The 24154-nt window shown below is 39.8% G+C and overlaps 1 protein-coding gene across 3 annotated transcripts in view; it reads right to left on the reverse strand.

The window, feature by feature from the left end:
* The window catches only part of galcb (galactosylceramidase b), a 75169-nt gene that overhangs the window by 26074 nt on the left and 24941 nt on the right, over window positions 1-24154 (reverse strand). The window contains exons 6-9 of one of the 3 annotated variants that reach the window (XM_060828557.1): window positions 23470-23508; window positions 4349-4479; window positions 3610-3765; window positions 68-192 (exon numbers count right to left, since the gene is read on the reverse strand). In XM_060828557.1, coding sequence (XP_060684540.1) covers window positions 68-192; window positions 3610-3765; window positions 4349-4479; window positions 23470-23508 — 451 coding nt within the window. Of the gene's footprint in view, window positions 1-67; window positions 193-3609; window positions 3766-4348; window positions 4480-18129; window positions 18258-23469; window positions 23509-24154 lie in introns of those variants that run through there. The other 2 variants (XM_060828558.1, XM_060828559.1) reach the window with 2 other exon arrangements.

Below are 24154 nucleotides of genomic sequence, written 5' to 3' on the forward strand. Positions count from 1 at the left end.
GTGGAATATACAGGATGTTTTAACTTTGGGACCATAAAGTTTGAATCTTAAAAGAATATTTATTTACCTGTAACCCAAATAGGTGACTGCACGTCATAGTGCCCACTCCATGGTTCATCTGCAGTCATCAGTCCATCCTGCCCGAATGGTAACTCTTTATAGTAACTTGCCACCAGGTTCCATGCAATTGTACTAGAAAAAAAGCAATGCACTGGAAACTGAATTTATAACAAATCAGATTCACATGTAACATAGGCTATTCAGCCTATCGAACCTGCACTACCATTCATTTCGGTCTTAGCTGATTGAACATTTCAATGTTTTTATCAGGATAGGTAAAAACAATGACTGCAGATGCTGGAAACCAGAGTCTAGATTAGAGTGGTGCTGGGAAAGCACACAGCAGTTCAGGCAGCATCCGAGGAACAGTAAAATTGACATTTCGGGCAAAAGCCCTTTATCAAGAATACAGGCAGAGACCCTGAAGGGAGGAGAGATGGTTTTTTAAAAAAATCACAGTATCTCCATAACCCTCTCAACAATTTGTAATCAGAAATCAATCTCCAATTGAAATATTATCAAACACAGACTCCACAGCCTTTGGGGAAAGAGAATTGCAAAGACTCTCAACTGTTGGAGTAAAACAAAACTTTTCCTAACCTGAATGCATCCTCCTCATTGTTAAATTGTGCCCCACGGTTCTAAACATCCCAATTATCTTATGTTCCTATACTGCCTACCCATTTTGAAATCTTGTAGGTTTCAATAAGGTCATCTCTCTTTCTTACAAACTTCAGAGCACAAAGGTCTAGTTGCCCAATCTCTGTTCCTAGGTCAGTCCCAGAAACAAGCCTGGTGAATTTTCATTGCACTCTATCAAGACACAATCATACAACATGGAAACAGGCCCTTTAGCCTAGTTCATCCATGGCAAACACACTTCCTAAACTGAATTGGTCCCGCTTGCCTGTAATTGGTTCATATTCCTCTAAACCCTTTTTATCCAAGTACGTGTTCGGATGCCGTTTAAGTGCTATAATTGTACTCATCTCTACCATTTCCACTGACAGCTCGCCCTGTATATGCGCAACCCTCTGCGTGAAAATGTTGTCTCTTTAGGTCCCTTTTAAATCTTTCCCCTCTCACCTTAAACACATGCCCTCTAATTTCATACTCCCCTACCCTGGGGAAAAGACCATAGTTTTTCACCTTATCTTTGCCCCTCATGATTTTATAAACCTCTACAAGGTCACCTTTCAGGCTCCTATGCTTCAGGGGAAAAATAAAGAATCCCAGCCTATTCGGCCTCTCCTTATAACTCAAACCCTCCTGTGTAAGTAACATCCTTGCAATTTAGCATCCTTTTCAGTTTCATAACATCCTTCCTATAACCAGAATTGTATCCAATGTTTCAAACTGCATCAATGTGGGCTCCAGTTTCCTCATTTTCCATCCCCCCAGCTTCCAGCTCAGCACCATCCTTATGACCTGTCACACCTGTCAGCTCCAACCTCTGACCAAATCATCTTTATTCCCACCTTCATCCACCTAATGCATACAGCTACCTTCTCCCCAGTCCCACTCCCACTCCCATTATTTCTCCACCCTCGAGGCTCCCAGCCTCATTCCTAATGAAGGGCATTTGCCTGAAATGTCGATTTTCCTGCTCCTCAGATGCTGCCTGACCTGCAGCGCTTTTCCAGCACCACTCTAATCTTGACTGCAACGCTTCAAACGTCTTGCACAATCATAACATGACATCCCAACTCTTGTACTTAATGCTCTGACCGATGACGGCAAGCATATCAAATGTCTTCTTCACCATTCTGTCAACCTGAGATGCCACTTTCAAGAAACTATGTACCTGCAGCCCAAGTCCCTTGGGCCCTACAATTAATGTGTAATTAACTGCTTGGTCTGTCTTATCAAAATGCAACCCCTCACATTTATCAAAAGTTAAATTCATTGACCATTTTGTGGCTCAGTTGATCAAGATCTCATTGTACTCTTAGATAACCTTCTCCACTGTCCACCATACCACCAATTTTGGTGTCATTTGCAAATTTATTAACTACACATCCAATATTCTCACCCAAACTGCTTATATATATATGAAGATCAGTGAACCCAACTTCAACCCTTGTGGCACACTACTGATCACAGACCTCCAGTACGAACACCAAACACTAAACTCTGTCTTCTACCATCTAGCCAATTTTGTATTCAATTGGTTAGCTCTCCCTAGATCTCACCTTACTAACCAGTCTCCATGTGGAACCTTGAAGGCTTTGCTAAAGTCCATGTAGACAACATCTGCCTTCAACTATGTTCTTAATCATCTCTTCAAAAACTCAAGTGTGAGAGACATGCTTCCCCAAACACAAAGTCATGCAGAATATCCCTAGTTAGTCCTTACCTTTCCAAATGCGCACAAGTCTGGTCTCAGAATCACCTCCAAAAATGTGATCGTTCAGTGGTTAGCATTGCTGTCTCATAGTGCCAGGGATCTGGGTTCAGTTCTACCCTCAGACAACTGTGTGGAAATGGCATACTCTTCATGTATGTGTGGGTTTCCTCCTACAGTCGGAAGATGTGCAGGACAGGTAAACTACCCTGTAGCTTCCAGGGATGTGCAAGCTATGGGTTACCCATAGGAAATTCAAGGTTACAGGGACAGGGTAGGGTGGGGCTGGGTGGGATACTCTTCAGAGGGTTGGTGAGGACTCCATGGGCCAAATGGTCTGCTTCCACTCTGTAGAAATTCTATGATCTTACCCACCACTGACTGCAGGCTCAGATTAGTAGTTGCCCGTTTTCTTTTTTGCAGGCTTTCTTAAATAATAGCACATGAGCCACCCCCCCCCCCCCCCGCCCCCATTCTCCTGCACCATAGGGGTAGGTTTAGCTCAGTTGGCTGGACGATTGGTTTATGAAACAGTTTGAGGCCAACAGCATGTGCTCAATCTCCAAACCAGCTGAGGTTACCATGAAGTCTACTTCTCAATCTCTCCCCTCACCGGAGGAATGGTGGCCCTCAGCTTAAATCATCATTAATCATCTCTTTCTAAATGAGAGAATAGTGCTATGGTCTGCTAAGATTAGGGTGACTTGACTTCGACTTCCGGAACCTCACCTGCGGCTGCTGAAGATATAAATATCTTTGCTTGAAGCCCCACAATTTCTTCCCTAACTTCCTGGGAAATACTTGATCAGGTCCAGGGGATTTCTAACTTAATATTTTTCTTGAGGCAAGGAGACCAAAATTGCACAAGGTACTCTAGGTGTAGTCTAATCAAATGTCTATGCAATTGAAGAACGACTTTACTGCTCCAGTACTGAAACCCTCGTGCAATGAAGGCCAACATTCCATTAGCCTTCCTAATAGCATTTTAGCCTTCAGTGACTTATTGACAATGAGTAAGTGTCTTCAGACTATGTAAGAGCACAATGGAAGGAGCATCATCCAGAGTAGTACAATAGTTCAAAAGTCAACTCCACAAATTTCAGTCTTATTGTTATTTTACACATCCCAAGAACTTGTTTGCTTTAGAATACTGTAGAGAAATGTACAGTCAGATGTTTGTTAACAGAATCCATGTTAACACTTACGAAGTCAAATTGCCATTGACAAAATTCTGGTTAAGTATACGAGCCCAGCAACCTCCTCCAACATTATCATTAACAGTACTGTAGTCTTCAGATGACCATAGCTTCTTTCCAGTCTTCCTGGCATTACTGCTTGACAATGTTCCAGGATAATGGGCTCTAAGATATAAAACGAAATATTCATAAACCCAAAAATGTTTAAATTTCATTCAAACATTGAAAAAGATTACACCTAGTTCGACTTAAAAACATACTGTTTTTAAAAACCAACAATTATGGTATGCGCTATGGATTTCATGATCAAACACATCAATTGCAACTTCAGAAGTACAGCTAAATGTTACCAGAGAAAGGTGAAAATTAATAAAATCTTGATAAGTTGGTGATCAGCTTCAAACATTTGAATCGATTTTGCTAACCACATTAAAGGATAAAAAAAAGTGACCTAGGCAAAAACATTAACCTCGTCACGTATTCGGTTTTCAATTTCCTTCCCATTTCAAAGTTATACAGTGACATTTGTAACCCAACAAGGTGTATGTATAGTTAGACTGCTTGTCTCTATAGCTGCACATAATGGAATACCTCGAATGTCAGAATTCAAACTGCAGTATCAAGTCAGGTGATATCCAAGTGCAAAGAATCTGAATGTATTTTTCTCTTCCCCAAAGAAGCAGCTCACTGACATTGGAAACCTAATAATTGTTATTACCTTGTGAGAATAGAGCATATAAATGCCTACCCAATAATGTCGACCACATCACATAGTTCAGTATCTTGAAGCACAGACCAAGATATTGGTTCCCAAAGATTATCGCTGGCTATGATTTTCACCTGCTCTAGACCCATTTTGTCCATGGTGTATCTCAGCAGCTTGGCAGAAAAAAAGATAGTCAAAGGAAATGTTAGCACTTTAGCTAACTAAGCACAATGCAATTAAACTTAGGAGTGAATACAAATTTGTAAGACAGAGGTTACAATTAGGAAGTGTCTATAGATATTGGACTCTCACGCATCCTACACTCACCTTTGAAACATTTTGCAGCTATTTAATTTTTTAAAAAAATGTTCTTTTTCAAATTCATTATACTCCTAATGTGTGTTGGCATACACAACTGGCTTTCACCCTCCTAATTTCAAGCAAAACTAGCAAATCCGTAAGTGGGCCAGCGCAAAGCACTAAGAACAGGTACGTTTTCATAATACAACACACAAACATCAATTATAGTAAGTTGAAAGTTTTAAATTTGGCTGATATCAAACACAGATCTCAAACTGTTAACATGCACTGCAAGCTTGTGACAAATCTATAGCATACAGCAAAGAAAAAAAGGAGCAATTTACAACTCAAAATTGCTCAAGTGAAAAATGCTTAATTAAGTGCAGTACATTTGGCAATCTTGCACTGAAAATTAGTTGTAACATTAAAATGAAAGAATCTGAGGTCACATTACATTATATATATATATATATATATAAAGATTTTTTTTATAGATTAGACTTACAGTGTGGAAACAGGCCCTTCGGCCCAACAAGTCCACACCGACCCGCCGAAGCGCAACCCACCCATACCCCTACATTTACCCCTTACCTAACACTACGGGCAATTTAGCTTGGCCAATTCACCTGACCCGCACATCTTTGTGACTGTGGGAGGAAACCGGAGCACCCGGAGGAAACCCACGCAGACACGGGGAGAACGTGCAAACTCCACACAGTCAGTCGCCTGAGTCGGGAATAGAACCCGGGTCTACAGGCGCTGTGAGGCAGCAGTGCTAACCACTGTGCCACCGTGCCGCCATATATTGATTTCAAACTGAACTTTTCTGTAAAATTATAGACCATTTGCTTGACAGGAAGGTAAGTTGGTGAATCAATGCTGCACTACTGTAGTCTGAGTAGAAGCAGACATGATAGCAATGTTTGAGGTATTTAGACGGACATGTAAACAGATAGAGAATAGGAGGGACATGGACCATGTGCACACTGATGGAATTATTTTGGAACAGCATCGTGGACAGTACAAATATGCTGGGCTGAAAGGCCTGTTCCCATGCTTTTTTATGTTTACCACCTCTTTTTAATTCACTTATCAGATGTTGGTATCAATGGCTGGCCAGCCTTTATTGCCTGCCCCTAGTTGCTATTGTGGGGGTGGACTGCTTTCTTAAACTGCTGCTGAGAGAATTCCAGGATTTTGACCTGGCGACAGTGAAGGAATGGCAATATATTTCCAAGTCAGGGTGGTCAGCAGCTTGAAGGGGAACTTGCAGATGGTGTTGCTTCCATCTTTATTCTGCCCTTTTAAGTGGAAGTGGTTGTATACTTAGAAGGTGCTGTCTAAGGATTTTTAGTGAATTTCTGTAGTGCATTTTGTAGACAGTATACACATTATGAACTAGGCCAGACCCCCTTCAAAGCATTTCAAGAAGGTAGCCCAGACCCTAACTTTGTTCACCTGCTTTAAAACAACTAATAATGTATCAACCACCTGGTTTTTAACAAAACAGAATTTATGTATGTATGAACAAAAGAAAACAGAACACAAAATAACATAACTTGTCTGAAAACCCAATCAACTCCATTGCAACTTAATGACTTTATTCCAAATACCTGCAACATCCCCATAAAGATAAAAAGATAAAATCAAATAAATGTTCTTATGAGAGAGGAGAGAGAAAGAGGGGGGAGAGGGGAAAGAAAAAAAATCAGCATGGAGCTGTTTCTTTGGGTGCAGCAGCTTCTGAGTTCCCAGCTAAGACGTGACCAGCAGCTGCGAAACAGCCAGTCTACTCAAACCAAAACAAATCCTGAGCTTTGAGAACTGGCCACCCTCCTTTCATTGTGCAAGTGTTTCAAAAGAAAGACTTAAAAGCATTCTCAAGTAGTTAAACCCAGATATATTGGAACCTCTGACTTTATGATTCCTCTGAAAAAAACCAAAGACAACATAATGTTGTTCAAAGAGCTGCATTGTCACACACTACTGTTGCTAAGCTATGGTGATGGAGGGATTAGATCTGTCTGGATGTGGTGTCAATTAAGTGGCTGCTTTGCCCTGAATTGTGTCAAGCTTGAGTGTTGTTGGAGCTGCACCCATCCAGGCAAGTGAGTCAGGAGGTGAGATACTCCTAGCCTCTGAAATATTGTTGTAGCCATAGGTGTTTATGTGACCAGTCCAGTTGAGTTTCTGGTCAAAGGTAACCCCAATGATTTTAATAGTGGGGGTTCAGTGATGGTTAAACCACTGAATGTCTCTCATTGCCTGGCATTTGTGTGACACAAATATTTCTTGCCACTTGTCAGCCCAAGCCTGGATATTGTCCAACAGATCTTGTTGCATTTGAACATGGACTGCTTCATTATCTGAGGAGTAGTGACTGGTGCTGAACATTGAGCAATCATTGGTAAACAAACAACTTTCGACCTTGTGATGGAGGGAAGGTCATAAATGAAGCAGTAGGTGATGACTGAGCCTAGAGCACTACCCTGAGGAACTCTTGCAGAGATGTCCTGGATTGAGATAACTGACCTCCAACAAATTTCTTTCTACGTGTCAAGTAATGACTCCAACCAGGGGGAGAGTTTGCCTCCCAATACCCATTGATTCCAGTTTTGCCAGAGCTCCTTGATGCCACATGGTCATATGCAGCCTTGATTTCAAGGGCTGTCACACTCACCTCTACTTCAACTCTTTTGTCAATGTTTGAACCAAGGCTGTAATGAGGTTAAGAGTCGAGTGGCAGAACCCAAACTGGGCATCACTGAGCAGATTCTGCTTGACAGCATTGTTAAAGAGATGACACATTCTACCACTTTATTGATGATCGAGAGTAGACGGACAGAGTGCTAATTGGTTGAATTAGATTTGTTCTGCTTTGTGTGTATGGGACATACCTGGACAGTGTTGTAACTATACTGGAAGAGCTTGGCTAAAGGATTCACAAGTTCTGAAGCACAAGTCTTTAATACTATTGCCAAAACGTTGTCACAGCCCACAGCCTTTGCAGCATCCAGTGCCTCCAACCGTTTCTTAATATCACATGGAGTGAATCAAATTGGCTGAAGATTGGTATCTCAGTGCTTCTTCCACATGTTGTTCAACATGGAGGGTACTGATTCATCAGCTGGAGGAGGACAAATATTTGTAATGCTGAGGACAACTGGAGGAGGCTGACATAGTTCACCCACTTGGCACTTCTGGCTGAAAGTTGCTTTAGTCTTATCATTTGCATTTATCTGTTGGGCTCTTCCATCATTGAGGACGGGGAAATGAAGAGGTCTCCTCCTTCAGTGAGTTATTTATTCATGACTGGATGGGACAGGATTGCAGAGCGTAAATCTGATCTGTAAGTTGTGGGATCACTTAGCTATGTCTTTCACTTGCTGCTTTGTTCCGCTTAGCTCTTGCTGCTTTTGTCGTTTGCTACGCAATTAAGCTAGTTTGGTAGCTTCACAAGGTTGACATCTCATTTTCATGTATGCCTGGAGAAGCTCCTGTCATACCCTCCTGGATGCTCCATTGAATCAGGGTTGATCCCATAGTTTAATGATAATGGTTGAATAGGAGTTATGCTGTGCCAGGGGGTGCTGGAGTACAATTCTGCTACTGTTGATGACTCTCATGGGTGCCCAGACTTGAGTTGCTGGATCTGTTCAAAGTTTGTCCAAATTAGCATGGCGATAGTCAAAATGGAGGAAGGTCTCAATTTGAAAGCAGAACTTGGTCTCCTCAAGGACTGTGCAGTGGTCATTCTTATTGATACTGGCAATAACAGATGCATCTGCAGCCAGCAGATTGGCAAGGATGAGGTCAAGTATGCTTTGCCCCCCCTCTTGGTTCTCTCGCCAGTGCTGCAGATTCAGTCTAGCAACTATGTCCTTTAGGATCCAACCAACTTGATCAATAGTACTGCTGCTGAGCCATTCTTGGTGTTGGACTTCAATCTCCCAGGCTCATGAACCTTGAGGCGAAGCTTGGAATGATCTGGGGCTAGTGCAGAATTGAGGTTGCCACTGTGGTCTGGGTTGGAACAACATAGTTCTGAACTTTTATTCTGCGATGCTGGACTTTATATTTGTCTATTTTCTAACATCTTGTAATCGAAGAAGCTGTACCTAGGTAATTTTGTACCCAAGATGGTGTTGTAAATGGTGACCCATATACTGTTCATGTACGTGTCAATAAAACAATAAAATAATTTGCACCCTTGCCACTCTCAGCATTTCCTGTATGTGTTGCTCATCATGAGGGTATTGATTCATCAGCCTAGGGAGGACAGTATGTGGTAATCAGCAGGTGATTTCTTTGCCCATGTTCAACCTGAAGCCATGAGACTTCATGGGGTCTGGAGTCAATGTTAAGTATTCCAAGGGCAATTCCCTCCTGACTGTATACTACTGTGCTACCACTTCTGCTGGGTCTGTCCTGGCATTAGAATGGTGATCCTGGTGTCTGGACATTGCCCGTCAGTTAGAATTCTGTAAGCTTGACAATGCCAGGCTGTTGCTCAACTAGTCTGAGACAGCTCTTCTAATTTTGGCTCTAGCCCCAGATGTTACTAAGGACTTCTTTGTGGGGTCTATAGGGCTATTTCTGCCATCTATTAGGGTGTATAGGGCAATTGAGTGTGTCAGTTCTGGAGGCTAGACCAAGTCAGGATGATAGGTTTCTTTCTCAGAAGAACTTCAGTGAGCCAGATGGGCTTTTCTGACAATCGAGAATGGTTTCACTGTCTTCAGTAGATTCTTAAATTCCACCATCTACTGTGGCAGGATTCAAACTCATGACCTCAGAACATTAGCTAAAGGCTCTGGATAAATAGTCTAACAATAATACCACGAGTTTATCATGTTCCTGCCCTCCAATTAAGAATGGGATTAAATAATTTACTGTTAAATGCATAGTGGACAAGAGCTAGAAATACAAGCCAATTGAGTCTTCCCTGAAGTTTGTGCTGAAAATTAATTTTAAATATGCACTCTGTCACTCTTAGAAAGATCCAAAGCACTAATGCATTTATGCAGGCTAAAGAAAAAAAAACAACACATCTTACTATGCAAAGTATAACCATCATCTAGTTAAAGGCAGGGAAGATGTTGAGATAATTTTAATGCTGAGACAAAGACTAATGTTCTCAGTACATGGGTTCAAATCCCACCATAGCAGCTGAAGAGTCACACTGGACTTGAAATGTTCACATTTTTGGTTCTTCGCAAATCTGCCAGACATACTGAGTTTCTACAACAGTTTTTACTCATGATACAAATTAAATTTGTTTCTAAACAAAGAAACTGAAGTTGAAAAGTAGTCTTCATAATGGTAGTCAGCGAATCATCAACAGCTATAAAAAATGCTGTTGGTTCATTAAAGTCCTTTCAGGAAAGAAACATTCAGACCCTACCTGGACAGACCTATATACAATACCAGATCCACAGCAATATGGCTGACTTTTAGATTCCATGAAATAGCATGGCAAGCCACTCAGTTCAAGGGTAATTAGGAATTGACAATAAACCCTGACCTTGGTAGCAATGAGACACCCCATCACAGAATTCAAAAAATACAAGGCTGGCAGAAACAACAGTTATTGCTTAGTCATTTGACAACACCGTGGGCGGCATGGTGGCACAGTGGTTAGCACTGCTGCCTCACAGCGCCTGAGACCCGGGTTCAATTCCCGACTCAGGCGACTGACTGTGTGGAGTTTGCACGTTCTCCCCGTGTCTGCGTGGGTTTCCTCCGGGTGCTCCAGTTTCCTCCCACAGTCCAAAGATGTGCAGGCCAGGTGAATTGGCCATGCTAAATTGCCCGTAGTGTTAGGTAAGGGGTAAATGTAGGGGTATGGGTGGGTTGCTCTTCGGCGGGTCGGTGTGGACTTGTTGGCCCGAAGGACCTGTTTCCACACTGTAAGTAATCTAATCTAAAACATTAATCTGGAATATTTAATTCAGATAAGTCTGAAGCAATGCACTCCGCCAATTTAAAAAAAACATTGCCCATAGGATTCAATGGGCTTTGGAACGTGAACTAGCATATTTAACATTATTTTGAAACAGACATTATTTATTCAAGATATGTGCTGTCCAGAAAGGATGATATCAACAAGCTGGCTGATTGGCCAATCAGAATGAAGATTTCTCATAAACAGCAAATCAATAGGTACAAAACACAGATCAGAATTCATTTTCTGAACATTTAACAGGAAACAAAATCATTACGATATACACAAACTTTGGAGTAGAAGCTACAATATCAAAATCATATTTAAAAAAGCCACTTTAAACAATTACAACAAAGTCACCTCCACAATTTCCAACCATGTGAAGTAAGCCCAGCAAGCTGCATTGTATCTGGGCCACAAGCTGGCCACCATCCCATCCCATGGGTCTTAGGAAATAGGAGTAGGCCACTCAGTCCTTCTGCCATTTGATATGGATACAGCTAATTTTGTGGCCTTAACTCCATATTCTTAAAATGAGATCTGAGAGGTAAGTTTTTTTCTGAAAAAGAGAGGATGGCAAGTGCCTGGTATATGCTGCCAGAAAAGGTGGTGGAGGAGGATAAAGTTTAAGAAGGACCTTGACTGAAATATGAGTAGGCAAGAAGTTGAGGTATACAGATAGCAAAGAGACAAAAGGTTTTGAGTGATTTGGTGTAGTATTGGTGGGCCAAGAAGCCTGTTGCTGTGTTGTATAATTCTTTGTATTTGCCTGTCCTCAATAACCTTAACTCCCTTGTCAATAAAAACTTGGAACATTTTCAAAGTTGAGTTGGACATGGCAGGTCTCCCACTGCAGTCTGTGGAACAGAATGCCAAAGAATAATGACACTTTGAGAAGTAAATTCCTCCCAATCGCTATCTTAAAGGGCAATACTCTGGCTGAGAGTTAATGATCCAAGCACCAATTATGAGGATGGGGGTCTTCAGTGACAAGTGACTCACCACCCCCAGACAAACTTCAATTGTTAAGAGCTGACCAGTAAGTTTTTGAGCAAATCATGGGCTTTCGTACTGAAGTCCTGCCTTGCCAGAAGCTAGAAACAGCATTGCAGAAAAACCATTGGTGGGTGGCCTGTTCTAAAATGTTCTAACTGCACATCCCCCACAGTGGGTTAAAATTATCTGCAATCTATTCAGAAAGGAAAAAGATGACTTTGCACAGTAATAGTCATGTCAAAGAGGAAGCAACAAATAGAGAAAGGAGATTGCCATATGAGGCCCACTCTTCCCACAACACTGACTCACCGGATGAAGGCGGATTAGTGCACCAAGGCCGTGACTACTTTTTATTGCCAAAAGAAAAACTTCACTGCTCAGAGAGATTCATTAGAACTTGAAAGATCATGCAAGCGGAGTGATTCAATAAAGCAACAACTCTCATCTATCCCAGCTACAGCATACTGAATGACTGCATAGCTAGGGCATTGATGATCAGTTTGGATAAAACAGTTAAACAGTTAAATAAGACAGTGGTCTTGTCACATGTTATTCCTAGTGGAAATTACAAAAATAAATTTAAAGATTGGAGCACTAAACAACAAAAAAAACCCCAAAGAATTACAAAGGCTGGAAATCAGAAAACAAATTGCTATAAAACGCACAGCAGGTCTGACGGCATCCATGAACAGGTGACAGTTAACGTTTAGGTCCAGTGACTCCTCTTCAGAACGGATTTTAGTAAGGTTGATATATATGCTGAAGATGGGATGGAGGAAGAGGATGGAGAGGTAAGTGGAGATGAGTCCAGGAGGAGGGAAAAAGACAGACACGGAGTGAGAAAAAGGAATGGACAAAAGATCAGCCTGGGAGAATCAAAAGGGGACCAACAATGGCTGACAGTGGTTGTTCTTGGTAGCAGCCCATGTGATAGCAAGATCTGACGTGTAGGGTTTGCGGCAATGTCACAGGCAAAGATGCTCAGGAACTAAAGTTAAAGTCCCTAAAGTTGAGGGTCACCGGACCTGAACTTGTTAACTTACTTCTCGACACAGATGCTGCCAGGCCAGCTGAGCTTTTCCTGTAATTTCTGATTTTATTCCTAAAATTATTGAACTTTATATTGAGCCTGGAAGGCTTCAGGATCCTCAAGTGGAAAATGAGACACTGTTTTTTCAGCTTGTGCTGAGCTTTGCTACAGCACTACAGCAAGCCTGAGACAGAGATGTTGGCCAGAGAACAAGGTGGTGGAGCTGAAGTGGCAGGTAACATGAAGCTCAGGGTCATTTTTGCAGACAGAATATAAGTGTTCTGCAAAGCAATCTCCTAAGTTGCATTTCATCTCCCCAGTATACAGGAGACTACACTGAACAGTGAATACAGTAAACTAGATTGATAGGAGCAGGTAAACCTTTGCTTCATCTGGAAGGTGCGACTGGGCCCTTGGATAATGAACTGAGAGGAAGTAAACAGCCAAAAATTGCACCTACTGCAATTGCATGGGGAGATGCTGTGGAGCTCTGTTGGGAGTGGAGGAGGAATAGACCAAGGTACCACAGAGAGAATGGTCCTTGTGGAAGGCTGACAAGGGAGGGTAGGGGAATGTGTGCCAGCTGGTGACATCCTGCTGGAGGTGGCAGAATTGGCAGCTAAGGATCCTTTGAATGTGGATGCTGGCGGGATGGTAGGTGAAGACAAAGGGGTGGGAGATGGGTCAGACACAGCTGAGGGTACTGTCAACCACAGTCGTGGGGAATCCTCAGACAAGGAAGGAGGTATACATTTTGGAGGCCCTCTTGTAGAAGATGGCATTATTGGAACAGATGCAATGGAGTCAGAGAAACTGGGAGAATGCTTTCTGTAAAGACTGTATTCCAGAATATAACAATTTATAATCAAGGTAACTATAGGAGTGAGTGCATTTGTTGTGGATATTGGTGGCCAGCCTATCCCAGAAATGGAAACAGATGTTGAGGAAGGGAAGGGAGGAGTCAGAGATGGACCAAGTGAAAAGGTGAAGGCAAGGTGGATATTGAAATTAATAAACTTTTCCAATCCAGACAGGACAGGGAAGCAGCAACAATGATGTAAATGGATGTACGGAGAAAGAGTTGTGGGTGGGGGTTCATGTCTGACCAGAACAAGGAACCCATGTACCCCTTAAAAAAAGGCAGGCATAACTAGGCCCATGACCACACCTTTGACCTGCTCTCTATCTCTACCTATCATTTACTCCTCCCCACTCCTCCTGCACCATCTTCAGCATTTATGCCAACCTTTTCCTTGCTCAAGTCAGTTCTGAAGTAGGGTCTTCTTTTGGACCCAAAATGTTAATTTTACCTTCACAGTTCCTACCAGATCTGCTGAGGTTTTCCAGCAATTTCTGATTTTATTAAAGATTGTAGTCCACGTTTGAAGAAATTTTGCAGGTTTATCAGTGAATTCACTAAATCATGAAAGCTGGTCATACATGCTGAACAGTATTTTGTATTGTAAAAAGCCTTGTTTTCCTAATTACATCAGTTACCTGATTTTGTTTCATTTCAGTTTTAACTATCATATTTGTGTTAAGTAATCACCTGGTCAACATTGCAATCCACTAAAATAAGCAGCCATTGTGAAAAAAACAAAACACACAGAACTGCTCAAACAATTTCTACTGAAGTACTAGATTTTTTTGGGTAGAGACTAAGCAAAAAAAATCTAATTTGTTTTTCTTGAAAATCACATCAGAAGACATGCAGGCAATGAATATGTAATAACAAGGTGTTAGGGAGAAGTGCTGAAAATGCCTGTATCCTGTTATTAACAAAACTGATTCACCATGTACAATTATGACTATATACCATTCATGGCACAGAAATAGAATTTAACACCAACTTAATCACATTGTGAATTTTTATTTAAACTTGACTGTAATGTTGATGATCTGCTCATTAAATATTAATTCTACAGTTGTCAGAATACACAGTCCATTGTCAAATATCGCACATACTTTAGTAAATAGCTCATCAGTATTTGGTGTTCACAAAATCCTTAAAATTGATTACATTTGGAAAAGCAACAAGATCTACAGAAGTATTTTCTTTGAACAATAGAAAATTGCCAGTTGTCAACATATACTATTTATTCATTTTTACTTATTAACAGGATGTAGGCATTACTCGTTAGATTAACATTCCTAATTGCATTTGAGTGGGTGGTGGTGGCCTTCTTGAACTGCTGCAGTTTAAGTAGTTTAGGTTCATCTTGTGCTGTCGGGAAGTTGGATCAGCAACAATGAAGGAATGGTAATATAGGTCAAAGTCAGGATGTATTGCTTGGGGGTGATGTTGCCCTTTATTTTCTACATGATAGAGGTAATGAGTTTGGAAAAAGACTTTTGGTGAGTTACTACAATGCTCCCTGTAGGTGGCAGTTGTATGTGCCACTGCATTGAGGTGGAAAGAATAAATCTTGAAAGTAGAGAATGGAATGATAATTGAGTGAACTGCTTTGTCTTCAAATACGTTTATCTTCTCGAGTGTTGCAAAAGCTACACTCATCAAGGCAAATATACAGTATTCTATCACAGTTTCGACTTGCACTTTATAGATGGTGAACAGATTTTGCGGAGCCAGATGGTGAGTTACTCACCAGAGAATGCCCAGCCTTCGACCTGCTCCTGTAACCACAGTATTATTAGTGCTAGACCAGCTTTGTTTCTAGTCAATGGTAACCACAGGATGTTGATAGTGTGGAATTCTGCAATGCTAATGCCACTCAATGTCAAGGGGTGATGGCTAGATTCTCACTTGTAGGCGGTGAGCATTTCCTGTTACTTATGTACAAGTTACAAAGAACACTTAGGTCACACTAACTCATGCCTGACTGTTGGCCAGGTCTTGTTGTATTTGAACATGGACTGCCTCTGTATTGGATGCGTTGCTAATGGAACTGAACAATTAGTAACCATCCTGACTTCTGATGTTATTATGGAGGGAAAGTCATTATGAAGTTGCTCAAGATGGTTGGACTTAGGATACTACCCTAAGGAAATCCTGCCATGATGTCCTGTAGCTGAGATGACTGACCTCCAAGAATCACAACAACAACCTTCCTTTGTGATAGCTATGACTCCAAACAGCAGAGTGTTCTTTCTAATTTCCACTGACTCCAGTCTTACTGGGGTTCCTTCATGTCATTTCAATCAAAAATCATCTTGATGTCAAGGGCAGAGTCCATTGAATTCCATTATTTTGTTCATGTTTGGACTTAGTCTGTGATGAGATTAAGAGTGGAGTGTACCTGGTGGAACCCAAATTGTACATCAGTGAGCAGACAGCCATTGAGAAAGACAGTCATTGATACTGCTGTCAATGAAATCTTTCAAAGCTTTGTTGATTACTGAATGTAAACTGATGAAGCAATAATGTTCATGTTGGATTCATTCTATTTTTGCACACCGGAAACATCTAGGCAATTTTACATGTTGCCAGGTTGATATCAGCAACTATACTGAAACAGCTCATTAAGGGCACAGATAGATCTGGGGCACTTTTTCACTATTACTGCCACAATTTTGTAAGGACCCATAGCCTTTGCAGTATCGGGTGCCTTCAGCTGTTTCTCGATATCATGTAGAGTGTATCAATTAGCTGACATGTTGGCATCCAAGATGGTGGCAATCTCAGGAAGAAGTTGAGATGGAGCATTCACTCCCACTCAGTATATTTGGCTCACAGCGCTTGGACATGCTTCAACCTTGAACGCTGCACTTGAGTGCTCCCCAATCACTTCAATGAAGACATTTGTAGTGCTCTCTTTAAGTGAGTTATTTTATTGACCACCACTAATCACAACTGGATCTAGCAGAACACCAGAGTATTAAATTGATCTGTTGCTTGAGATCACTTAACCCAGTCTATCACATGCTGGTTGAACTACTTGGCATCTAACCAGTCCTGTGCTGTACTTCCACCAGACTGAAACCTCTTTTTGGTCACTGAGCAATGGTGATAGAGCTGTACAATACATTGGTGGCCATCTTAAATGTGAAGGTGAGACTTCATCTTCACAATAACTGTGGGGTGATCAAGCTTACTGATAATGTCACTAACAGATGCATCTACTATAGATAGTTTAGTTTTTTTTGATGGGTTCTTGAGTTTAATGACATTAAAATTAAAACAAAAGATGTGTTATTTTTTCTGTAGTTACCTTTTCGAGTTCTAATTTTCACAGGTTTGGATGTTAAGAGTAACAACCAAAAACATCAGATGACCTAACATTTATAAATCAGCAAAAAACATTCAAAGCAGGACTGTAAATAAAGCAGCATCTTTCTCAAAATACCCTACAATCATTTATTTTTCTTTCACATGTATAATATGATGCAACACAAACATAAATTCAATATGCGATTCAAAAATGTTGCAAAGTTTCTGACATTTATGCATATATGAAATGTGTACTAAAGCTTTGGCATATTTGATCTTGCAATAACTGATATTGACACAATTCTCCAAGCTCAGTTTTCATAAGATGTGGGCTCAGGTTGCAAAATGTAGTAGGAAGAGAGAAGTGGAAACAGAAGGATGAGGAAAGAGAGAGAGAAAACAGAGCAAAGAAAACAAAAAAGAGAATAAAAAAGAGAAAAGCAAAAACACAGAGAGAGAGAGAGATAATAGTTTTGACAATTGGTTAAAGCACTGCATATTACATGCCAAGCTGATAATACAATCATCTGATTTATTTTCACTCTTAATGTCTCTCTATAAGAGGTCAGTAGAAGAATTCAAATGATTGGATTTCAAAAGGACAGGCGGTGAAATAGTGGGTGATTGATCTGGGACATAGATTTGAATCTTACCACGGTAGATAATGGAATTTCAATGCAATAAAAACATCTGGAATAAAGGGTGACCACGGAAGCACTACTGATCATTGCAAAGACTCATCTCGTTCACTAATACTTTAGGGAAGGAAATCTTTCAGGGAAGGAAATCTTTCACCTTTACCTTGTCGACTCTTAAATGCCCTCTGGATAATTAAGAAAAGATCAATAAATGCTAGCCTAACCAGCAATGCTCACATCCCAGGAATGAATAAAAGAAATCCAAATTTCAAAAAAGGTTTGTTTTATGGATTCTAGCCATTTGGTAGTCAGATTCTTTTTGATAAACATCAAAAGATGATTTAAAAAGGCAGACGATTCATGTCCTTATCAGAAACTTTCACTGATTTGGAAGGGAGCCAAACTAGGCTAACTATATATTTTTTTCCATATACACGATGGAGACAGGCAAACACAGGACATTTCAAAGTTATCCTTGAAGACATTCCTTGAATTTTTAATATTTCATTTTTGATCCACGGTCAATGTTTTTGCTTAATTCCTATCCCATTCATTCATTAAATATAAGAAAGAGGAATTTCTTTTACCACTGGAATAGAACAGAACAATCCTAATGATCGTAGTCAATCCAAAATAGGCTTTCATTTGCATCCTGTATATTTGAAATGAAATTGGATCCCAGGATACATAAGACAGACAAAAAACATGGGTTGAAATTTTTTAGACAAGTTAGCCCTAAAAACTTACCCTATAATTTCAACTGCATCATTTAGGTATGGATCAACTAACATATCATTTGCGATCCCCCAAGTTCCATCAGCAGCAATAATACCAACATTCTTTAAACCAATTTTATCCAGAGACTGGCGCAGAACCTTTGCAACAAATAAAGACAAAAATCACTGGACTATATATAGAAACATACTAAGTATCTATACTGCAAATTTACAAACTGTTAGTACCGGAAGGCAAAAGTGAGGACTGCAGATGCTGGAAACCAGAGTTCAGATTAGAGTGGTGCTGGAAAAGCACAGCAGGTCAGGCAGCATCCCAGGAGCAGGAAAATACAGCTCTATTCCTGATGAAGGGCTTTTGCCCGAAACATCGATTTTCCTGCTTCTCGGATGCTGCCTGAACTGCTGTGCTTTTCCAGCACCACTCTAATCTAGAAACTGTTAGTACCAGAACCACAATCTAGCCAGTTAACTACAAAAATCAGTGATCTCCCACTGTTGTCTACTCATGATTTTCTGTGTTTTGTTCTCAAAATGTAAAATTGTCAAAAATAGCTTTCTAATCTAATTAACTAAGTGTCCGCTTTGCTTTCAATAGCAGGCATAAAAAACACGTGGAGTGCTTAGCGAGAAACACTGGATTCAAGAAGAATATTTCCTTATGAACTGACAAACCAAATATTCTCTTGTTGATCTTTATAAATATACAGGAAACTAGGATCGAGACCACTTAATACTGCACTCACTTTGCTTTTCTTAAAAAAAATTGAGTAAAAAGCCAAGACAAGATATCACGGACAGATATAAAAGAAAAACCAAATATTAGGAAATACCAATGAAATGCTATCTGGGACCCAAAAGGAAGATTATCGGAGGAAAAGGAAGAGAGAGATGCAAGGAGTCTCAAACCTGAAATATGGCAGAACTGAACAAAAACAGAAATGAATGTTCACTTCATTGCGATGAGGTTGCATGGACAGGTCCAGTATAGTAATTTAGCAACTTCAAATGAATGGAAGAAACTTGAAAATAATTAACCAGAGTAAATCTAAGAAAAGGAGAATTACTGTGGAGGTAATAGAAGCCAGAGACAAGAGTAGCATTAATTGATTAGACCAGACTTTTCCTTGCATTTTGCCGTGATGCAGAGGTTTGGAAGAGCCTCCACACACACGAAAGCCTTGTTCAAAACTTCTACAGTCTTTATCATAATAGTTACGAGGAAAAAAAGACAAAAAACTTGGCACGGGATGGCCTTTACTACAGGCTTTACGATCGAGAAAAGATTTCAAGGCCCTAGAAGAGTTGTTAGATTTTTTAAAAAGTCTTCAAAATGGTAAATGTGTTGCAATAAATCTATGGCAATCCAGCTGTTGTGAAGACTTGCTCCAGAAATCTTTGAACCACAATTATCGCAAAATTATAATATAGGCCTCCAGCTAACAAAATGGAAAACTGATCAAGTGTGGGATTTGGCCAATTTTGACATCCCAGTTTATTCTCAATCATCTTTGATGAAAAGTACTACAATGTGACACTTACTCACCAATAACATTTTAAAGTTTAAAATCTGATTGAAGATTTGTAGCTCGGGTATCCGTTGTTGTGGTTCTGCTCGCCGAGCTGGAAGTTTTTGCTGCAAACGTTTCGTTCCCTGGCTAGGGAACATCATCAGTGCGGTGGGAGCCTGGTGTGAAGCGCTGCTTTGATGTTTCTTCCGGTATTTATATTGGTTTGTTCTTGCCGCTTCCGGGTGTCAGTTTCAGCTGCAGTGATTTGTACCTGGGGTCCAGGTCGATGTGTCTGTTGATGGATGTTCTTGCCGTTTCCGGGTGTCAGTTTCAGCTGTAGTGGTTTGTATATGGTGTCCAGGTCAATGTGTCTATTGATGGAGTTTGGGGATGAATGCCATCATGGCATTCATCCCCAAACTCCATCAATAGACACATTGACCTGGACACCATATACAAACCACTACAGCTGAAACTGACACCCGGAAACGGCAAGAACATCCATCAACAGACACATCGACCTGGACCCCAGATACAAATCACTGCAGCTGAAACTGACACCCGGAAGCGGCAAGAACAAACCAATATAAATACCGGAAGAAACATCAAAGCAGCGCTTCACACGAGGCTCCCACCGCACTGATGATGTTCCCTAGCCAGGGAACGAAACGTTTGCAGCAAAAACTTCCAGCTCGGCGAGCAGAACCACAACAACATTTTAAAGTTGGATTCCACCAGGTATACTTTTCTCTTAACTTCATTACATCCTTAGCCAAAACATATACCTTTAGAATTTAGTTATTTTGTAAGGTACAGTAAATGCTTAGCGGGTAGAGTGACTTAATTTGAAGACAGCATTTAATCAAATGTGGCATCATGGAGCTAAACTTTTGAATGTAAGCTTGATTGCTGAGCTGGAAGATTAATTTTCAGAACTTTTGTCACCTTATTAGGTAACATCATCAGTGAACCTCCAGTGAAGCACAGGGGTTAGTGACCCGTTTTCTATTTATGTTTCTGTTTCCTTGGGTTGGTGATGTCATTTCCTGTGGTGACATAATTTATTGAGCTAATGTCAAGTGACATCACCAAATGAAATGATGTCACACAGGAAATGATATCACCAACCCAAGGAAACCAAAGCATACAAATAGAAAACAGGCCACTAACCCCTGTTCTTCACCGGAGGCTCACTGATGATGTTACCTAGTAAGGTGACAAAAGTTCTGAAAATTAACCTGCCAGATCAGCAAGCAAGCTTACATCCAGAACCTAAACCGGTTACAAATCATCTCAAAACTTGTGAGCTAAAGTATAGTCGAGATTACTGGGAATCTGTAGAAAACATTCCATTGACTGAAATTGCACTTAAAGGGAAATGGTTGTGATTATCGGAGGTTGATCATTTAACCTCTTTGATATTACTGCAGGAGTTCCATAATTCTGTCCTAGGCCCAACTACTTTATCAAGACTTTCCTTCCATAAGAAATAGGAACTGGAGGAGGCCATTTGGCTCCTTGAAGCTGTTCCACCAAAAAGCTGATTTGACATCCACTTTCCTGCATATTTCTCATAAGCCCTGATTCCCTTACTGATCAAGGATCTATCTCAGTCTTAATTATACACAAGAATTCTGCCCACAGAGCTCATCCCTCAGAAGAAATTCCTCTTCATCATAAAGTTAGAAGTAGGAATGTTTGCTCATAAATTGCAAAAACTAATACAACTAAGAGCAATTCTTTAGATTATGCTGTTTATGTAGGCACACAGTCATCTCCACGAGAAAAGAAAAATCTCACCACCACAATCAAAAATCACAGCAAAATCTTGATGGTCACCAGTAACCAGAAAGTTAACGGTACCAGCCAAATAAATACTGCAGCTACATGAATAATTCAGAAGCTGAACACTCTGTGGTTCATCACGCACCTCTTAACTCCTCAAAGTCTCTCTCTCACCCACTGTGATGAAATACTATTCTTGCCAGAATAACTGCATTTCCAACATTCAAGAGGTATGACGCCATCCATGATAAAGCAACTTGACTGATAAGCACATAAATTGATCACCCACCACCTCGCACCCTCAATTTCCAATGCAACACTGCTGCAACTCTCATTTGCCAAAAGATGTATGGCAATAATTCAGCAACCGTACTGCTGAAATAGGTGACCCACTAACAACAGGGAAGATAAGGCAGTACAGGCACCATGTTCCTCTCCAATGCATAAACTTGAAAATATATTGTTTTTCCTTCAGTATTGCTGGGTCAAAACCCTGTAACTTGCTACTGAATAGCACTGGGCTATATCTACACCACATTCATTTAAAAATGTTCAACATCAAGCCATCATCATGCAATAGCTAAGAGAAAATAAAATACCTAAGAACATAGCTTTGCTGGGAAACTGCATGAAGTAACTTACTCAGAAATGTGCTGTCAAATACATTGAATGTGTCCAATGTCATAAGACATGATTCATTAGGGTTTCAAGAGGAGGATCACAGAACTGTTATACTGGCAGGGTTTTCACACAGGAAAAATTGTTTGCTGAGCATTGCTTTTTAGTCATGTCTTTTGATAAATGTGGCGTAGTAATATGGCATCATGGAGTCATCAGGTATATTTTGTTATCCACACAATGGTTTTAGAAGTTACTTGTGATGTAGATCACCATTTGTAAACATTACCAAGTCCAAAAATTGGTGGAATAGCCAAGAAGATGACAAGAAAAGTAACTTTAGTTAATAAGTATAGGTGTACCGAGGTAGATGTTTACAAAACATAAAATGTTAGCTGATTCTAAATCAAACTAATGTTTCTTTGTTATGTCAGAAAGCCAAACCAATATTAAATAATCATATGACTGATTGGAATGTAATTTCAAAGCAAGCACAGAACTATAAATCATTTCCTTTCACAACTACAACATCCATTACTTAAGGAACTGAAGTGGTCCAACTTATTCTGGCATGATACTGTTAATCAAAAGAGAAGCTTTCACTGAAATTTCAGTCATTCTGAAAGCAAGGAACAAAACTAATAACAAGTTGCCTTTAGTCTTCATTAAGTACTTGATGAATGAAGATTTAATAAGTTATTATATAGCATATTCACATCCTCTCAAAAACAGATGTAATAACTCACCTCAGTTTTGCAGCAAAAATAGCAATTTGTATCTTTTTGCCACTTATCACAAAGGTTGAAAAAAAAGTCTACTTTAGTACAAAGGCACATTCCTCTGATTATTCAAAAGTAAAATTTTTCAAAATTAAAATTTTATCAGTTCACAAAAAACCATGCCTTTCCAAGCATGAATGGCCAATATATTGAAAATTCCTTACTTATGAAACAAAGGAGTACATTCTGAGAGATAATTTAACATGTTACTTCAAGGTGACATGAATTTGGGCTTTTCTACAAGAATATGTCAATGTCTTATTCCAACGGACAAAATTGAGCAATAGCAGCAGTTCTTCTTTATCTCAAAACAGAAATGTTACTGTAGCTAGTTCCAGTTACAATTTTATCATACCAAATGACAATGCTGGACCTCATTTTCCAAACCAATTATAATTTTACATAATGAAAACTAAGTTAATTGTTTTATTTTGTTTATTCAGTCTAAATGCTTTAATTTGTTTTTAAAAAATCTTGCACAACAGGATATTCACAAAACCTGTAGTGGTAAATTTCACAGATGGTCAGCATGCAGAGAAATGTGTCCTTGTGAAGTTTATTTTATATTTTAGTACATTATGTTTTAAAATCTAATTATTATTTATAGAAACAAAGGTGAAGATAATTAAAAGCTTATCATCAATATTATTCTACACTTACCTCAATGTACTTTGTGTTAAATGTTCTCTCGTTCCAAATCTAGAACAGAAAAGCATTAAATTCCATTTTTATCTATGGACATTTTAAAATTTAAATAAAGTTGTTCTTAAAAACAATGTGATGCTAAGTCTATGAAACAGCAACAATTTTACTACGAATTGTGAAGAACTGTACCCAAAATCAGAAGTAATGAATACTCACATTTAGCTACATTCTGCATGTCAAACTACAATTGTTAATGTTTTTAAATTCCAGAATTAAGAAGCAAAATCTTTGCTTGATGTGCAGGTCGATAGGAATATAAAGTGCACGTGCAGCATTGTTCTAAGGAGAATTGTTAAAATATAATTATTTTTACTGAATGATGTTCATACCAGGTTGCATTGTACTTCCAGCATCAAGAACAGTCTCTACAGGTAAATTCTCTGCCTCATAGGTTTGGATGGAGTGTACTTCTAGGAAATTTCATATATAGAATCACAAAAGCTATGGCATGGGATGTGCTTTTCAACCCTCCACTCCCACACTAAATCTAGTGCTTTAATCAGGTAAATCCATGTCCTTTGGAACCAAAGAAAATTTACAGGAAGAAAAGCTAATCAGCCCATTATGTCTGCACTTCTAATCCCACTTCCCTGCACATGATCCATAGCCTTGCAGGTTACAGCACTCCAGGTGCAAATCC

Source organism: Hemiscyllium ocellatum, chromosome 8, assembly GCF_020745735.1.
Source record: "Hemiscyllium ocellatum isolate sHemOce1 chromosome 8, sHemOce1.pat.X.cur, whole genome shotgun sequence".
In the NCBI taxonomy this organism is placed as follows: domain Eukaryota; kingdom Metazoa; phylum Chordata; class Chondrichthyes; order Orectolobiformes; family Hemiscylliidae; genus Hemiscyllium; species Hemiscyllium ocellatum.